Here is a 14,348-nt window from a genome sequence, read left to right on the forward strand (position 1 = left end):
TTCTACACATGCACTCAAAGCTCTTTTTTTTGCGTGGAAACGAGACAAGATAAATCCTTAGGATAGCAAGTGTCATCCTATCAAATTCTTGTACTACTATTAAATCCTACGTTTTTGTTTCCTTCAAACCGAATAATCCCTTAATCAAAAGCTAGGCACTATGCGCCATTAACTAATATGTATATGCCGCCTGCATATTACGGCAGCCACTAGGCTTAATGTAAGTGATTATATATGAGGTTAGGGCACTTAATAAATCATTGCCAAAGGTGATTAAGCATTACTCTTTAGTAATCATATTTCTTTACAGAAGAGTACCAAATATGAGGTGCAGGCGTGCGGCCATGAAATCATGAACGGGTCTGTGAAGCGGAGTTGATGGCAACGAACTATGTTGGACTGTTGGACACTTGAGAAAAACATTGGTGCAATCAGCAACTATGGTCATGATAAAAGAAACACTCCCTCTTAGCACATATAAGGGGGCCCAGGGTAGTGTCATCTTCCTCTGGTGTTGGATAGCTCCTGGAGCGTGGAGGCGCCCATCCCTTTTGGTCGATCGTCAACCAACTTTCCATTGTTCTTTATGGAAGCATCAGCCCAGGTGATACCCCTAAGCAATCGATCGTGGGTAATATCTTAATTGGTTCGCTATTGATCATCAAAACTCACTAGGAAGACCTAGATGCACTTTCATAACTGAAGTAACTTTTTTTGTGAACAAACTAAAGTAACTTTAACAGTAAAATAAACACAATTATAGTGGAAATGATTTATAAATTAAACTTATCATAACATACTTCATACTTGTGCATATTTCAAACTTATGTGTCAATGAAAACTAAGGATATCACTTATAGTGTATATAACCTCTTTATTAGAAGGAAATAAATGATAATTAGTGAACCTCATTACTGCAAGGAGTAAAAAAAAACTGAATTTATGAGGGAACAACTAAAATAGCTAAAATTATTATCTTTTGAGCTCAAAGTACTATATCAGTATATTTATATTTATATACAAATTACAAAGTTACTTTAGTCAAGAGTGGAGTATTTTGAAGCCGTGGTGTCTCTAGGAATGTATTTGGTGCATTGGTGTTTGTGGTGCTACCGGTGCACTGGACGACCTATCGCATTTTAAAATGTTTCAAAATATCTGGGGAAAAAAATAGTCTAGCACTTTGACACAACATCAACGTGCTTTGTCACAAAATTTCATATCAAAATTCGAAATACTGCATGAGATACAAAAATGAAAATCGTGACATCAATGTCAAAATGGGCCAAATCTAAAGTCCAACTTATGTTTGATACTATTCAGTATCAAATTTGTTATTGAATTTTCTCATTTTTGTACCTCAAGCAATGTTTTGGATTTTGATTTCAAATTTTATAAGAACATAGACCGATGTTGTGTGAATGTGCTATTTTTTTATTAAAAAAATCAAACATTTAAAATACGCTACGGGCGTGGTGTCTAGCTAGTTTTTTTTTTCGAGTGAATTTTGTCTACCTAGCTAGGGAGCGGAAGAGGCGATGGCAGTGTGCTCGCTCTCACTCGACCTACTAGACATCATCGCAGCACGCGTGCCTCCTCCTGTTGGGCTGGACCAGAAGCGGCCATTTCTACCCATGTCCACGTACCAGGCCTTCGTACCACGTATAAAATATCACAATAGGCCAGGCCCAAGCTGTGCTCTTTTAGGTTGAAATCGGTCTGTCGAGGGGATTGTTTGCATAGGGTGCTCCCACCCGACGCAACTGCATGACGAATTCCGCTGACGTACTCAACATGACGAGGCATCACGTCACAGCCGGCTCTGTCGGATGCAAATGGTTTTTTTCCCTAGATATATAAAAAAATCTGCATTCAACTACGGCACCCCTCACAATGTTTTGGAGGCTCGGCAGCTTCTCCCGACGACTCGCGCCGAGCCAAGTCTTTTTCACAATATAATCACGCAACTCTAGGTTTTTTTTTGACGGGAAACTACGGCGGGCTTACGCCAGCCTGAACTTATATTAGCCAGGGAGAGATGACAACATTCAGGTAGTTACATAGGGTGAAGAAAGAAAGATTACAAGGGGTCAGCCCCCAACAAATGGCAGATGATAAGCTAAATTCTCGCAGATAAGTGATACAACATGGAACCGCAGTCCTTTAGAAGGGTCTGCTTGACCGCATTTTTGCAGCGATTAGACCAGAACACAAGATCCTCTCCACATCGTCGTAGAGTGACATACAAATCCTCATCGTGAGCACGGAAGACCATAGCATTTCTCCGCTTCCAAATAGACCAAAGAATGGCAATGATAACTGTAGAGCGAACTTTATCAATTGAAGGGTTAGACCAAATATCTTGAATATGTTCGACTTCTGGAGGACGAAGAAGAAGAAGATTGTCCCAAAGCAACTTGATGGAGTGGCAGTTCAACAGTAAGTGACTTGTGGTTTCTGGCTCATCGCAAAATGGGCAAGTATCGGAGCTTGACATCCCATGCCGGAAACGCCGATCATTTGTAAATAGTCTGTCCCGGAAGGCTAGCCAAGTGAACAACCGACACCTATTTGGAGCATAGTTCTTCCAAGTAGCCGTGGCGTACCTGTCCTCCGGCCTAGCTGCAAACACAGAAGCATATGCTGATCTTGCCGAGATCGGCTTGTTGTCGATACGTCCAACACGACGGTCAGCCACTAAAGGGTTCAGAGTTACAGTGACAATCATAACACGCAGCACGGCAAGTTCCTGTTCCGTAATCGAGGAAATCCTGGGGCGAAGGTCCAAACACAAAACCGGATCACCTAGAACCCTAGCCACCGAAGCATTCGGCCTAGTAGAGTGAGAGAAAATAGCAGGGAATCGAGCAACAAGCGTATTGTCGGTCAACCATACGTCAAGCCAAAAAGCAGTGGCAGCGCCGTTTCCAACATAAACTTTGGAGATATCACGGTATAAATTCAAACCTTTAGAGAGTACTCTAGGTTTTTTCACCAGTCGCTGCCATGACATTCGCCATTCTGCATCACAATGATTAAGAATGAGAAACACACTTGCTGAGGATTCAGAGAACACACAGATCTATCAGGGCATCGCAGCACAACTGGATGATGTTGGAGTGGAGATGAAAATGCCGAATCCACTATGGTCAATCCTCAATTCGGCGACTCGTGTCAAAAAATAATGTCGCTCATGAGTTCTACGATCGATTTCGCTCAGTTGAAAGCTTCACCAGCTAAATGTAACGAAAACACAGGAATCAAACATCGAGAACATGTTAATCCACTATTTTGTTTGTACCTAACAGCTACTACTCTCCCATTACAATTCATTCATAAGTACTATGTTTACCATGATGAGCTATCGAAATAATCTTTGTTAATGAAAGTGCAACTTAGAATGCGACGCCGTGAAGCACAGAGACAGCAGTCCAGCTCATTTTATCTATGAAAAGAACGATGAAAGATATGACATGCGTCCGTTCATCCTTATGCATCACCTATGTCTTTTAGCAACTAGATACATCCATTTCTACGACAAGTAATTCCGAACGGAGGGAGTAGAATTTTTTAGAGTAAAAAAGCTTGCCATTTTGCCACAAATACTCGCCGGCTGCCGCGACTCCATAATTGGTCCAAACCACCCAAGTCGAGCAAGGCACCGGCTTACCCTCGTGCTAAGACCTGCGGAAGAAGTAGTAAAAGACACAAAATCTCGCCCCAGCCGAAAAAATTCTCGCCAACGAGAAACTACACAAAGACATACAAAAATGTGTGCTCCTCATGATGTTTTCAAATGTTTCATCTTAAAAGCGAGAAATGCTTAGTTTATTTGACCGGAGATGACTTGGTTGCTCCCATGACTCCGTCCGTTTTCCCATGTGGGACTAGCTGTAACAAATAGAGTAGTACGTGGTACAATACTGACATTGTCAGACTTTGAATATGCAGGACGCCTTCCCCCGGCGACGACCCGCCAAGTCAACTCGTTCTACATTCACGCAGCTCCCTCTTATCTCTCGTCGTCCCATTTGATCTCTGGATCACAATAGCCAAGAAAGAGGAATCACACACACCTGCTGAGACTTGAGAGAGTGGAGTGGCCGGCGTCCCTGCAGCCGGCAATGGAGCCGGGCCACGTCCAGGAAGCATCTCGGCAGCCGGCAACGGAGCCCGGCCACTCCCAGCAAGCTTCCCCGCAGCCGGCAATGGGTCCCGGTCACGTCCAGCCTGGGCCCCCGCCGCCGGCAATGGACCCCGGCCACGTCCAGCCTGGGCCCCCGCCGCCGGCAATGGATCCCGGCCACGTCCAGCCTGGGCCCCCGCCGCCGGCAATGGATCCCGGCCACGTCCAGCCTCGGCCCCCGCCGCCGGCAATGGATCTCGACGACATCCAGCCTCGGCCCCCGCAGCGATGGGAGTACAGCCTGCGCAAGTACCTCCTGCTGCTGGCCACCCTGGTGGTCACCGTCACGTACGCGGCCGGCTTCAACCCGCCGGGAGGCATCTGGCAGGAGGCGCACGACGGCCAGCCAGCCGGCGACCCCATCATCCGCTACACCTACTACCACCGCTACCTCGCCTTCTTCTACTGCAACGCCACCGCCTTCGCCGCCTCGCTCGTGGTCATCGTCCTCATCCTCATCCTCGCCATCCGGCACGACAAGGACGAGAAGGACACCCTCTGGGTCGTCGTGCCCCTGCGGGTCTTCATGATGCTGGACCTCCTCAGCCTCATGGGCGCGTACGGCGCCGGCACCTGCCAGGACAAGGTCTCCACCATCTACTACGCCGTGCTGGTGGCCGGCGTCTTGCTCTACGTCGCCGTTCTCAAGTTGGCGGACAGGTGCTGGAAGATGCCGGCCACCAATCTCGACTCCGGTACCGGCGGGATTGTCGCCTCCGTCTCCGACTCTGACCTCGAGGTGGAGGCCAAAGAAAAACAGGCCCGGGAGAAGAAAGCTGAAGAAAGGCTCTGCAAGGTGCTGATGCTTCTCGCGATTTTCGCCGTGAGCATCACGTACGTCGCCGGGCTGAACACGCCGGGCGGCTTCTGGGACAGCACCGGGGGCAGCCACCACCTGGGCGACGCGATTCTCAAGGACCACCACAACATACGCCTGACGGTCTTCTTATTCTGCAACACCATGGCGTTCGTGGCGTCCCTCTTCATCACCATGCTGCTCATCATCGACGGCAAGAATCTCCACAAGAAGAAGGCCCGGTCTCGCATGCTCTACGGGTGCATCGTCGTCGCGCTGGTCGGCCTCGTCGGCGCATACGCTGCAGGCAGCTGCAGGGAAACCGACACCACCGTCTACGTGCTCTCCCTGGTTGGCGCCGTTGTGGCATACATCCTCCTCCATCGCTTCTGCAGTTCAGCATCAAGACTATTTTCTTGTTGTTTCAGTCCAGCCCAACAACCTGTTGAAAATGAGGATAATGTCAGGTACAGAGCACCGTTTCTTTCTTTCTCTGAAACTCAACTCTGTTTCTCCTTTCTCTGAAACTGAACTCTGTTTCTTCATTCTCCGAAACTGAACTCTGTTTCTCCTTTTCCCTAAAATGCAATGAAATGCAGTGCTAGGGAGGCTCTGGACAAGGCTCGCTCTCTTGTTCTACTGCTCGCCACACTTGCTGCCGCCATCACCTACGCAGCCGGGTTGGACCCGCCGGGTGGCCTTTGGCAGGATAACAGCAACGAACACATGGCCGGTGACCCGATTCTCCTCACAATAAACATTGCAAGGTACAGGGCCTTCTACTACTGCAACTCGGTTGCGTTTGTGGCCTCCTTGGTGGCCATCGTCCTTGTCCAGAAGGAGAAGCTGGTCAAGCACCACGCGCTGGAGGCAGCCATGATACTCGTCCTGTTTGGCCTCATCGGCGCATATGCCGCTGGGAGCTGTCGGGACGTGAATAAATCCATTTACGCCATGGCTTTAGCAGGCGCTGTCCTGATCTATGTGGTGATCCATATTGTCTTCTTCACGCTGGACGACAAGGACAAGAAAGACAATGCTAAAGAAGATCTGTTGCTGGAGAAGAGGCGCAAACGGTTGCTCCTCTTCGCAATCTTGGCAGCGACCATCACATACCAAGCCGGCCTCACCCCTCCCGGCGGCTTCCTGCTCCAGGACGACAAGCTCGGGCGGCACCATGCCGGCGACCCTGTCCTCTTGGACAACTACCCACGCCGCTACAATGCCTTCTTCTACTGCAACTCAATAAGCTTCATGTTGTCCATCGCCCTCATCATCCTCCTGGTGAACCCCAATCTGTACAGGCCAGCCATACGAAGCAATGCACTATCTGTTTGTACAGCGGTGGGCTTGCTTTGTTTGATGGGAGCCTACGCCGCCGGAAGCACGCAACACCTCAAGACATCCATCTACATCATTGTGTTGGCAGTCGTGGTCCTCCTCGTTGCAGCTGGACTGCTGCTAGTATTTTTGCTGAAGAGACATGGCAATTCCAAAAAAAGTCCGCCCCCCGCACCCATTAAACAGAAGGGTGAAAAGGGAGAAAGGAAGAAGCATGCAAGGCGCAAGTACCTAATGCTGCTAGGCATCTTGGTGGCGAGCGTAGCCTACCAGGCCGGCCTGAAACCGCCTGGAGGAACATGGCAGAGCAGCGACAGCGGGTACGAGGCAGGCAATCCGGTGATGCACGACAACAGGAGGCCCCGGTACCTCATCTTCTTCTACAGCAACTCCATCTCCTTTGTGGCTTCCATTGTTGTCATCATCATGTTGCTGCCGCAATGGCTGCGAAAGGAGCAGCAAGGAGAATGGGAGAAATGGTCGCTGAGGGTGATGAACTGGACGATCAGACTGGATTTATTTGCTCTCCTAGGGGCCTATGCAGCCGGGTCCAACAGGGGGTGGAAGACGTCCATGTATGTCGTCGCACTCATCATTGCCGTGCTGGGCTACTTTGCAATCCACATGAAGATTTCAACATGTCTTGAACGTCGCCGTAAGAAGCGCGATGCCGAAGCCGCCATGGGAATCATATGATTCATTATCAGTGTGCTTTGTGGTGTAGCTCCACTAACATGAGGGCAGTCCACAAAGTAAACCAAAATTCGGGGCGATTGATGATCTGCCTATTTCTCCCCGTCTCTAGATCTGTAATCAGCTTAGTTCTGTCCACTGTCTCTGCTCTAGCTAGATCTCTCTGTTTTTAGATTCCTAGTCTAGTTGATGTAATCAGATGAACCTGCATCCAATTGGAGCATGCTGACATTGTTTCTCGGCTCACCGAGCCAGCGTGTTTGTATCGTTGTGTGATGAGTATGCATGGTGGGTGATGCTTTCCTGAACCTGTGTGCACTGTGTCTCATAAGAACTAGAACGGGAAAGTGCATGAATGACAATTACATTTGTATTCCAGAAACTGAAGCATTTGTTGTTACAACTGAAACATACTGGGTCATTAGGTACAGTCTGAACTCTGAACTATTGTGCAATCCTAATAATTAGTGATCATTGATCGAGAGAAAACACACCTTGAATCCAGCACCGGAGCATCGGACGCCAGCGGCGCAATGCCCCCGGTGGGGCAATTCACCAAACACCTGCAGGGCGGCCAATCCCCGCAACTGAGCTGGGCAGGCCGCGCGCTAGCATCCGAGGCTGGCGCCATTTTGGTTGGAGAGGATTCCTCGAGCGCGCGATTGGACGCAGCTGCTCGAGCGCGCGAATGCAGGTGCTGCGCGAATCTAGCTGGTTTAGCCGAACCCAGCCGCGCTAGGTCGCTCCCTTGCGATCTTCCGCGCGAGGGACACCGGAAAAGCGGAAGGGCAGGCGCCGTGCTGCGCTGGCCAGGCGCGGAAGGTCTTCGCCGACGATCGCCGGAGAAAAGGAGCGGCGCCTTGGCTCCTGCTTCCGGCTCCCGCGCGGCTCTGTCCCACGTCGACAAGCTTGACGGGTAGTTCATCTTTAACTAATTAATCTCAACGGGAGCAACAAACCTTTTATTTTATTATAACGGAATAATGTTCACACATAGGAGAGGTAGACTATTTTTGTGAATTGAATCTACACTCATTTCAATCTATATGTAGTCAATATTGAAATATCTACAACATTTTATATTCATTACTGGAGGAAGTATATTTACGTAATTGTTGGCATGGATGTGCATGCCGCCGTCACGCAGCTATTAATCGATGTTAATCAGAGACACACATGAATGTTGAATGAATTTCTTACTTTCTTAGTCATGCATATAGGATTTAAAAATGTATTATATTATGGGTTGGGTGGAATATTTTATAGTTTACTATGCTTTCAAGTTGATGGTAATATGTACTCCATAAGATATTTGTTACAAGTGTAACAAGTACCTCCTTTGTTCACAATTATAAGATGTTTTGGATCTTTTAATAATATTGATTACATACCTATAGACTAAAATATGTAAACAAACACACTAAAATGTGTCTATACATCCAATTCAGAAAGAACTATAACATCCTAAGATGAGTGAACAAGCATACTAAAATGTGTCTATATACATTCAATTCAGAAAGAGCTAGAACATCCAGTTCAAGAGTCTGTTCGATTAACCAGTTAACTTGTCGGTTAATCCCTACCCATAGGGTCACCGAGTAGCTGGTAAACTACTAGATCGTTTGAGTAATAGATTATTAGCCTATTAATCCCCTACACGCCAACCAATCAAGCAGCTACCAATTAATGATTTCGTCAACGATGCTTATACCACTAGAAATTTCTCTCAAATATGATTTAAAAACCCCTTCCTATATATTAATCAATTAACAAGTTCTTCTTACAATCATTCAAAGCGGAACACTATTATAAAGCACACCGTCTAATGGGTGTGTGAAGGGCGAACAACTATATAACCCGACAAGGCACGCTTGAAGCTTCTGTTCATCGGCAGAGGTACACAACCCAATAAAGTCGCGCAATGATACAATCACTACACCAACATGATTTCTAGCCACAATCCCCACACTAGTTGTGCTAATGCTCTCCATAAAACTAGCATCAACATTGATCTTAATATAACCAGAGGAGGGAGGCTGCCAATGCACAGTGTACTTTATCCAAGAATTATTGGACCTCAAGCCATCCGCCACCCTCTAAAATATGATTTTGATATTATAATTTCCGTGATATATAACTAATATTTGTTGTGTTAAATTGATGATCGAATTTAACCTTAAAATATGTTTAGATCTTATAAACCCGAACAGAGTAGATCAAATAAGTGAACTGAAAATATGAGTTTGATAACTATTGGGAAGGGGTATGTATTTGAAAAATGAAGTAATGAAGAAGTTAGATATGAGATGTTACTCGTTTAAAACAAAAGATATGAGATGTTTCATTTAGTCGGAGTCCACAGTTTGGTCACTAACATGTACTAGTTGTGGAATTTGAGAGACACTTATGCTCGAAGTTATGACTGGAATCCTTGAAGCATGAGGCTGGAGATGTGATGGTGTTGGCTGAGCTGGAGAGTTTCATCATTATAATAGACCTTGATCAACAATGTAACAAAATGTTTTAGATACATGTGGAGTCTCCGTGGTTTATTCCTGCTGGTATGGTTTTATGGTTTGTGGCATGTTGAAAGGATCGATACACTCGACTAGAGGGGGAGGGTGAATAGGGAACTAAAAATTTTAAGCTTAGTTGCCAATTTTAGGGTTAAACAGATAAGTAGGGTTCACTAGAAATGCAACTAGGTGAACACAACCTATATGGCCAGCAAACTTAAAGCAAGGTATGCTAGGCAACAATCTAGATAACAAGTCAGCAAGCATACAAAGTAAAAGTAAGGTGCACAGAAGGATTAACCAGAAGTGAGGAGATGACACAATTTTTTTTTCTGAAGTTCAATCTTTCTTGGGGAAGAGGTAATCTCCATTGGAGCGGCGCTGGAGCCAAAGCTTGTAGAATGTCACAGAAGACTCCTCATATTCTCCTCGAGTCATCCCCAACGGATGAGCCTCGAATCACTCGGGGTTGATCTTGAAGGCGACCACCACACCTTTACGTATGTCCCCGGAGCACACCGTAAGCAAGGAAGCTTTCGGAGGAACCTCTAGCCGTCTAGGAGCCCAAGCTCCAAGAGTTGGAATCAATCATAGTCCTTTCGATAAGTAAGAGAGTTGAACCCAACGAGAAGCAGAAGGAATTGATAAGCGGTTTTCAGTAAAATATTCTTTGCAAGTGTTGTAAGAAAGTTTTGCCAGATAGTTTGATAACAAGATAATTGGTAGCAAGTATCAAAAGTAGCACGGCGCAACAAGTGGCCCAATCCTTAATTGTACTAAGGACAAGTCAGCGATATTTCTTATAGTGATTAAAACGCTCTTGAGGACACGCGAGAATATTGTCAAGTTACCTTCATCACGATTCATCAACGTAGCATTCATTGTTTTAATAAGTATTATTATGTGTGTGGACCAGAGCTAAGGTACTTCTCTTACATGAACAAACACCTACTTATGATTATACCCTCAATGCAAGCATCCGCAAATACAAAAAAATTAAGATAAATCTAACCATAGCATTAAACGTATGGATCCAAAGCAGCCCCTCACCGAACAATTCATAAACAACACCACTTGAGGAAGAACCGAAGAACAACACAACATAATAATATCAAAACATTGTATGGTAATCAACTTCACATGATTACCTATAATAAGACTTCTCCCATGTCCTCAAAACAAAATAGAACTACTCACAACTCATGACATTGAACATGTTCAGTGGGTATAAATATGAGTTTAACAATCTAAACATATGGATCTTCCACCAAGTAAATCAACTAGCATCAACTATAAGATGCAATTAACACTACTAGCAACCCCAGGTGCCAATCTGAGGTTTGATACAAAGATTGAAGACAAGGGATGTACTAGGATTTATAGATGAGATGGTGCTGGTGAAGATGTTAATGGAGATGAGGTCTCCCACGATGGAAGGAGCATTTGTGATGATGGTGGCTTCGACATCCCTCTCTCAAAGGGAGGTTTCCTCTGCAGAATCTGGTGGAGAGCAAAAGTGCTCCTGCCCTGGTTCTGCCTTGAGACGGTAGTTGCTGCTCCCAAAAGTCTTCTCTCTTTTTTCTAGGGCAAAAGGCATCATATAGGGAAGATCAGTAGTGGGCCTCTGTGGCCCCCCACAAACCTAGGTGACACAGCCTAGGGGGTGACGGCGCCCCAGGGCTTGTGGGCCCACCGAGGCTCTTCTTTCATACTTTTCTTTCCTGTATTTTTCATAAATGTCCATAAATTTTCACGTCATTTTGAGTCCGGGAGAATTGATATCTCTGTAGTAGCTTTTCCAGGTCAGAATTTGAATTGCCGATAATCCCTCTCTTTTGGTGTATCTTGCATTTTAGGAGAGAGAAAACATTAGAATTGCATCATATTATGAAATTCGTAACAAGAGAGAGAAAGCATTTTACGAATTATCTTGCAAGGTAATTCGTAACAAGTAACAATAATGATAAGAGTGCAAGAAGGTGGTCCAATCCTTTTTATAGCGAAGGACAATCTGAAAGTACTTCTTATAATGAGCAAAGCGTTCTTGAGGATACATGTGAATTCTCATCTAGCCACGTTCATCATGTTTAGTTGATTCACGTTCAGTACTTTGATAGTTTGATATGTGGGTGAACCGGTGCTAAGGTGTTGTTTTTACTTGAACAAGCAACCCACTTATGATTACCCCCTCTCGCAAACATCCACAACTACGAAAGAAGAATTAATATAAATCTAAGCATAGCATGAAACATATGGATCCAAATTAGCCCCTTACGAAATAACGCATAAACTAGAGTTTAAGCTTCTGTCACTCTCGTAACCCATCATCTATTTATTACTCCCCAATGCATTTCCCTAGGCCCAAACATGGTGAAGTGTCATGTAGTCGACCTTCACAGGACACCACTAGAGGAAGAACAACATACATATCATCAAAATATTAAACAAATATCAACTTCACATAATTACTTATAACAAGACTTCTCTCATGTCCTCAAGAACAAACAAAACTACTCACAAATCATATTCATGTTTAAGATTAGAGGAGTATTGTATATGATTAAGGATCTGAACATATAATCTTCCACCAAATAAACCAACTAGCATCAACTACAAGATGTAATCGACACTACTAGCAACCCATAGGTACCAATCTGAGGTTTTAAGATAAAGATAGAATACAAGAGATAAACTAGGGTTTGAGATGAGATGGCGCTGGTGAAGATATTGATGAAGATTGGTCCTCCCACGGTGAGAGGAACATTGGCGATGTCGATGGCTTCGATTTCCCCCTCCCGGAGGGAAGTGTCCCCGGCGGAATCGCTCCGCCGGAAAGGAAAAGTGCTCTTGCCCAGATTCCGCCTCAAGACAGTGGCGCTTCATTCCGAAAGCCTTCCTCTTATTTTTTTTCTAGGGCAAAAGGCTTCATATAACAGAAGGGTACCTTTGGGCCCCCTCCGGTAGTTCTTCGTTCCAGTATTTTTTTATATTCAATGAAAAATCTTCATAAAGTTTCAAGTTATTTGGAGCTCCGTAGAATAGATATCTCTGTTGTAACTCTTTTAGGTGAAGAATTCCAGCTGCCGGCAATCTCCCTCTTCATATAGATCCTATGTGATGCTCATCGTGTCATATAGTCGAGTAATCGCACAGAGTGACATTCATATAGGCAAACCCATTTCGTGTGTTCCATTCGCTGGCGGGATGCGGTTTTCTGGTGATTCCAGCATTTTTCATTCATGACATTTCAACTTTTTGCTGGTTTTAATCAAGGTTTTATCCTTTTCATCTATTGACTTTCCCCTCGGTTCTTCTTTTGTCATTTCCCTTCTTTGCCTTTATCCTTTCTATTAGTAAAACATTTATGATGTGTGAATGAACGTTTTTGCCCCTATGATGAACATTTTCAAAATATACGATGAACATTTTTTCCAATACACGATGAACTTTTTAAAAGTAAAAGATGAAACTGTTTTTTAAAGCGTTTATGCAATTTTAAAAATGTTTCCACTTTTCTTTAAATGTTTACACTTTTATATAAAAAATGTCCACGTATTTGAATAATCGTCCATATTTTAAACTATTTTTTTCTGGAAAAACAAACATACCAAAGCGAATTGGAAAAACCAAAGAAAAGAAAAAAAATCATGTAAAAAACTTCTATGAAATACAAATTTGATAATATACTTTTTTGTGATATATAATCAATATGTTTTGCTTAAATAGATTGTAAAAATTAATCTTAAAATACATGTAGGTCTTATAAACCTGAACAAAATAGACCAAACAAGGGAACCACAAGCACCGTTTGGCACCTATAAAAAAGTGAAATGAATTTTAAAATGCAGTTTTGTCAAGAGATTGGAAATCGGATGTGTCGTATTTCTATGCCGTTTGGTCTCGAACGGGTACTGATTGTGGAAGAGAGGCTATTATTGACTTAACTTTATTCTGAGAACGACTAATCTTAGTAACGAAGATCTCTCTATCATCCGTCATCACCTCCTAGATCTCGCTGACTAGCCAAGGAATAACAACACAAGTTATAATGAAATGGTGGGACTTCTAGGATCTAAACTCTTACATCCAATCCCTCCGAAACTATCATTCCCTCTCTCTATCTATGAAGTTGCTCGCCCGCTGCCACACAACTTCATGGTTGGTTCAAACCAGGTGAGTCGAGCAAGTCACTGTCTTACTCAATGACTTGCACAAGACGGAGAAAATGTCGTTAGGAGTTAGTATTAATTTTCTCTCTTGCAAGTCCGTTATGTACAACTATAGCTGTATGCTTTTTTATCTCAATATAAAGCAGTTTGTGTTCTTTAAAAAAAAGGAAGTGTCTTACCAATGACTTGCACAAGACGGAGAAAATGTTATTATTCGAAATCCAGCTTAAGGATATTAAAAGAAAACAGTGCTACACCCACTGGACGGTGAAAGCTATGAGATCCAAGTAACAAGAAAGTCTCTAGCAAATATGCTAGTGCCCCCCAAAAAATGCTGACACCTAGGAAAGCTGTATTAGTAGTAAAATTAAAGAGAATCATGACCAGGTCGAAAAACATCTGCCCAACGAAAATCTACACAAAGACATCCAAAAACATAAACGCGTGCCCTCGGGATGTTTCCGATCGATTATATCGCAAAATAAATAAAATAGAAATGCGTAGTTTATTTGATCGGAGAAGACCTGGTTGCTTCCGTTTCTTCGAGGAATAGGCTAGGCAGCTTCCAAGTCAGGTCGTTTTATAGCTCCCTTCGTCATTCTGCATCACAATAATTAACGGAACCACAGCAGCTGCTGAGTGAGAGA

The 14,348-nt window shown here is 44.3% G+C and overlaps 1 protein-coding gene across 1 annotated transcript; it reads left to right on the forward strand.

The window, feature by feature from the left end:
• The first annotated feature begins 4,351 nt into the window (after positions 1 to 4,351).
• LOC119318342 lies at positions 4,352 to 7,324 on the forward strand. The gene is made up of 2 exons (XM_037592885.1): positions 4,352 to 5,449; positions 5,582 to 7,324. The coding sequence occupies exons 1-2, from the start codon at positions 4,377 to 4,379 to the stop codon at positions 7,017 to 7,019; spliced, it is 2,511 nt and encodes an 836-aa protein (XP_037448782.1). The 5' UTR covers positions 4,352 to 4,376; the 3' UTR covers positions 7,020 to 7,324.
• The last annotated feature ends 7,024 nt before the right edge of the window (positions 7,325 to 14,348 follow it).

Source organism: Triticum dicoccoides, chromosome 6A, assembly GCF_002162155.2.
Source record: "Triticum dicoccoides isolate Atlit2015 ecotype Zavitan chromosome 6A, WEW_v2.0, whole genome shotgun sequence".
Taxonomy (NCBI): Eukaryota; Viridiplantae; Streptophyta; class Magnoliopsida; order Poales; family Poaceae; genus Triticum; species Triticum dicoccoides.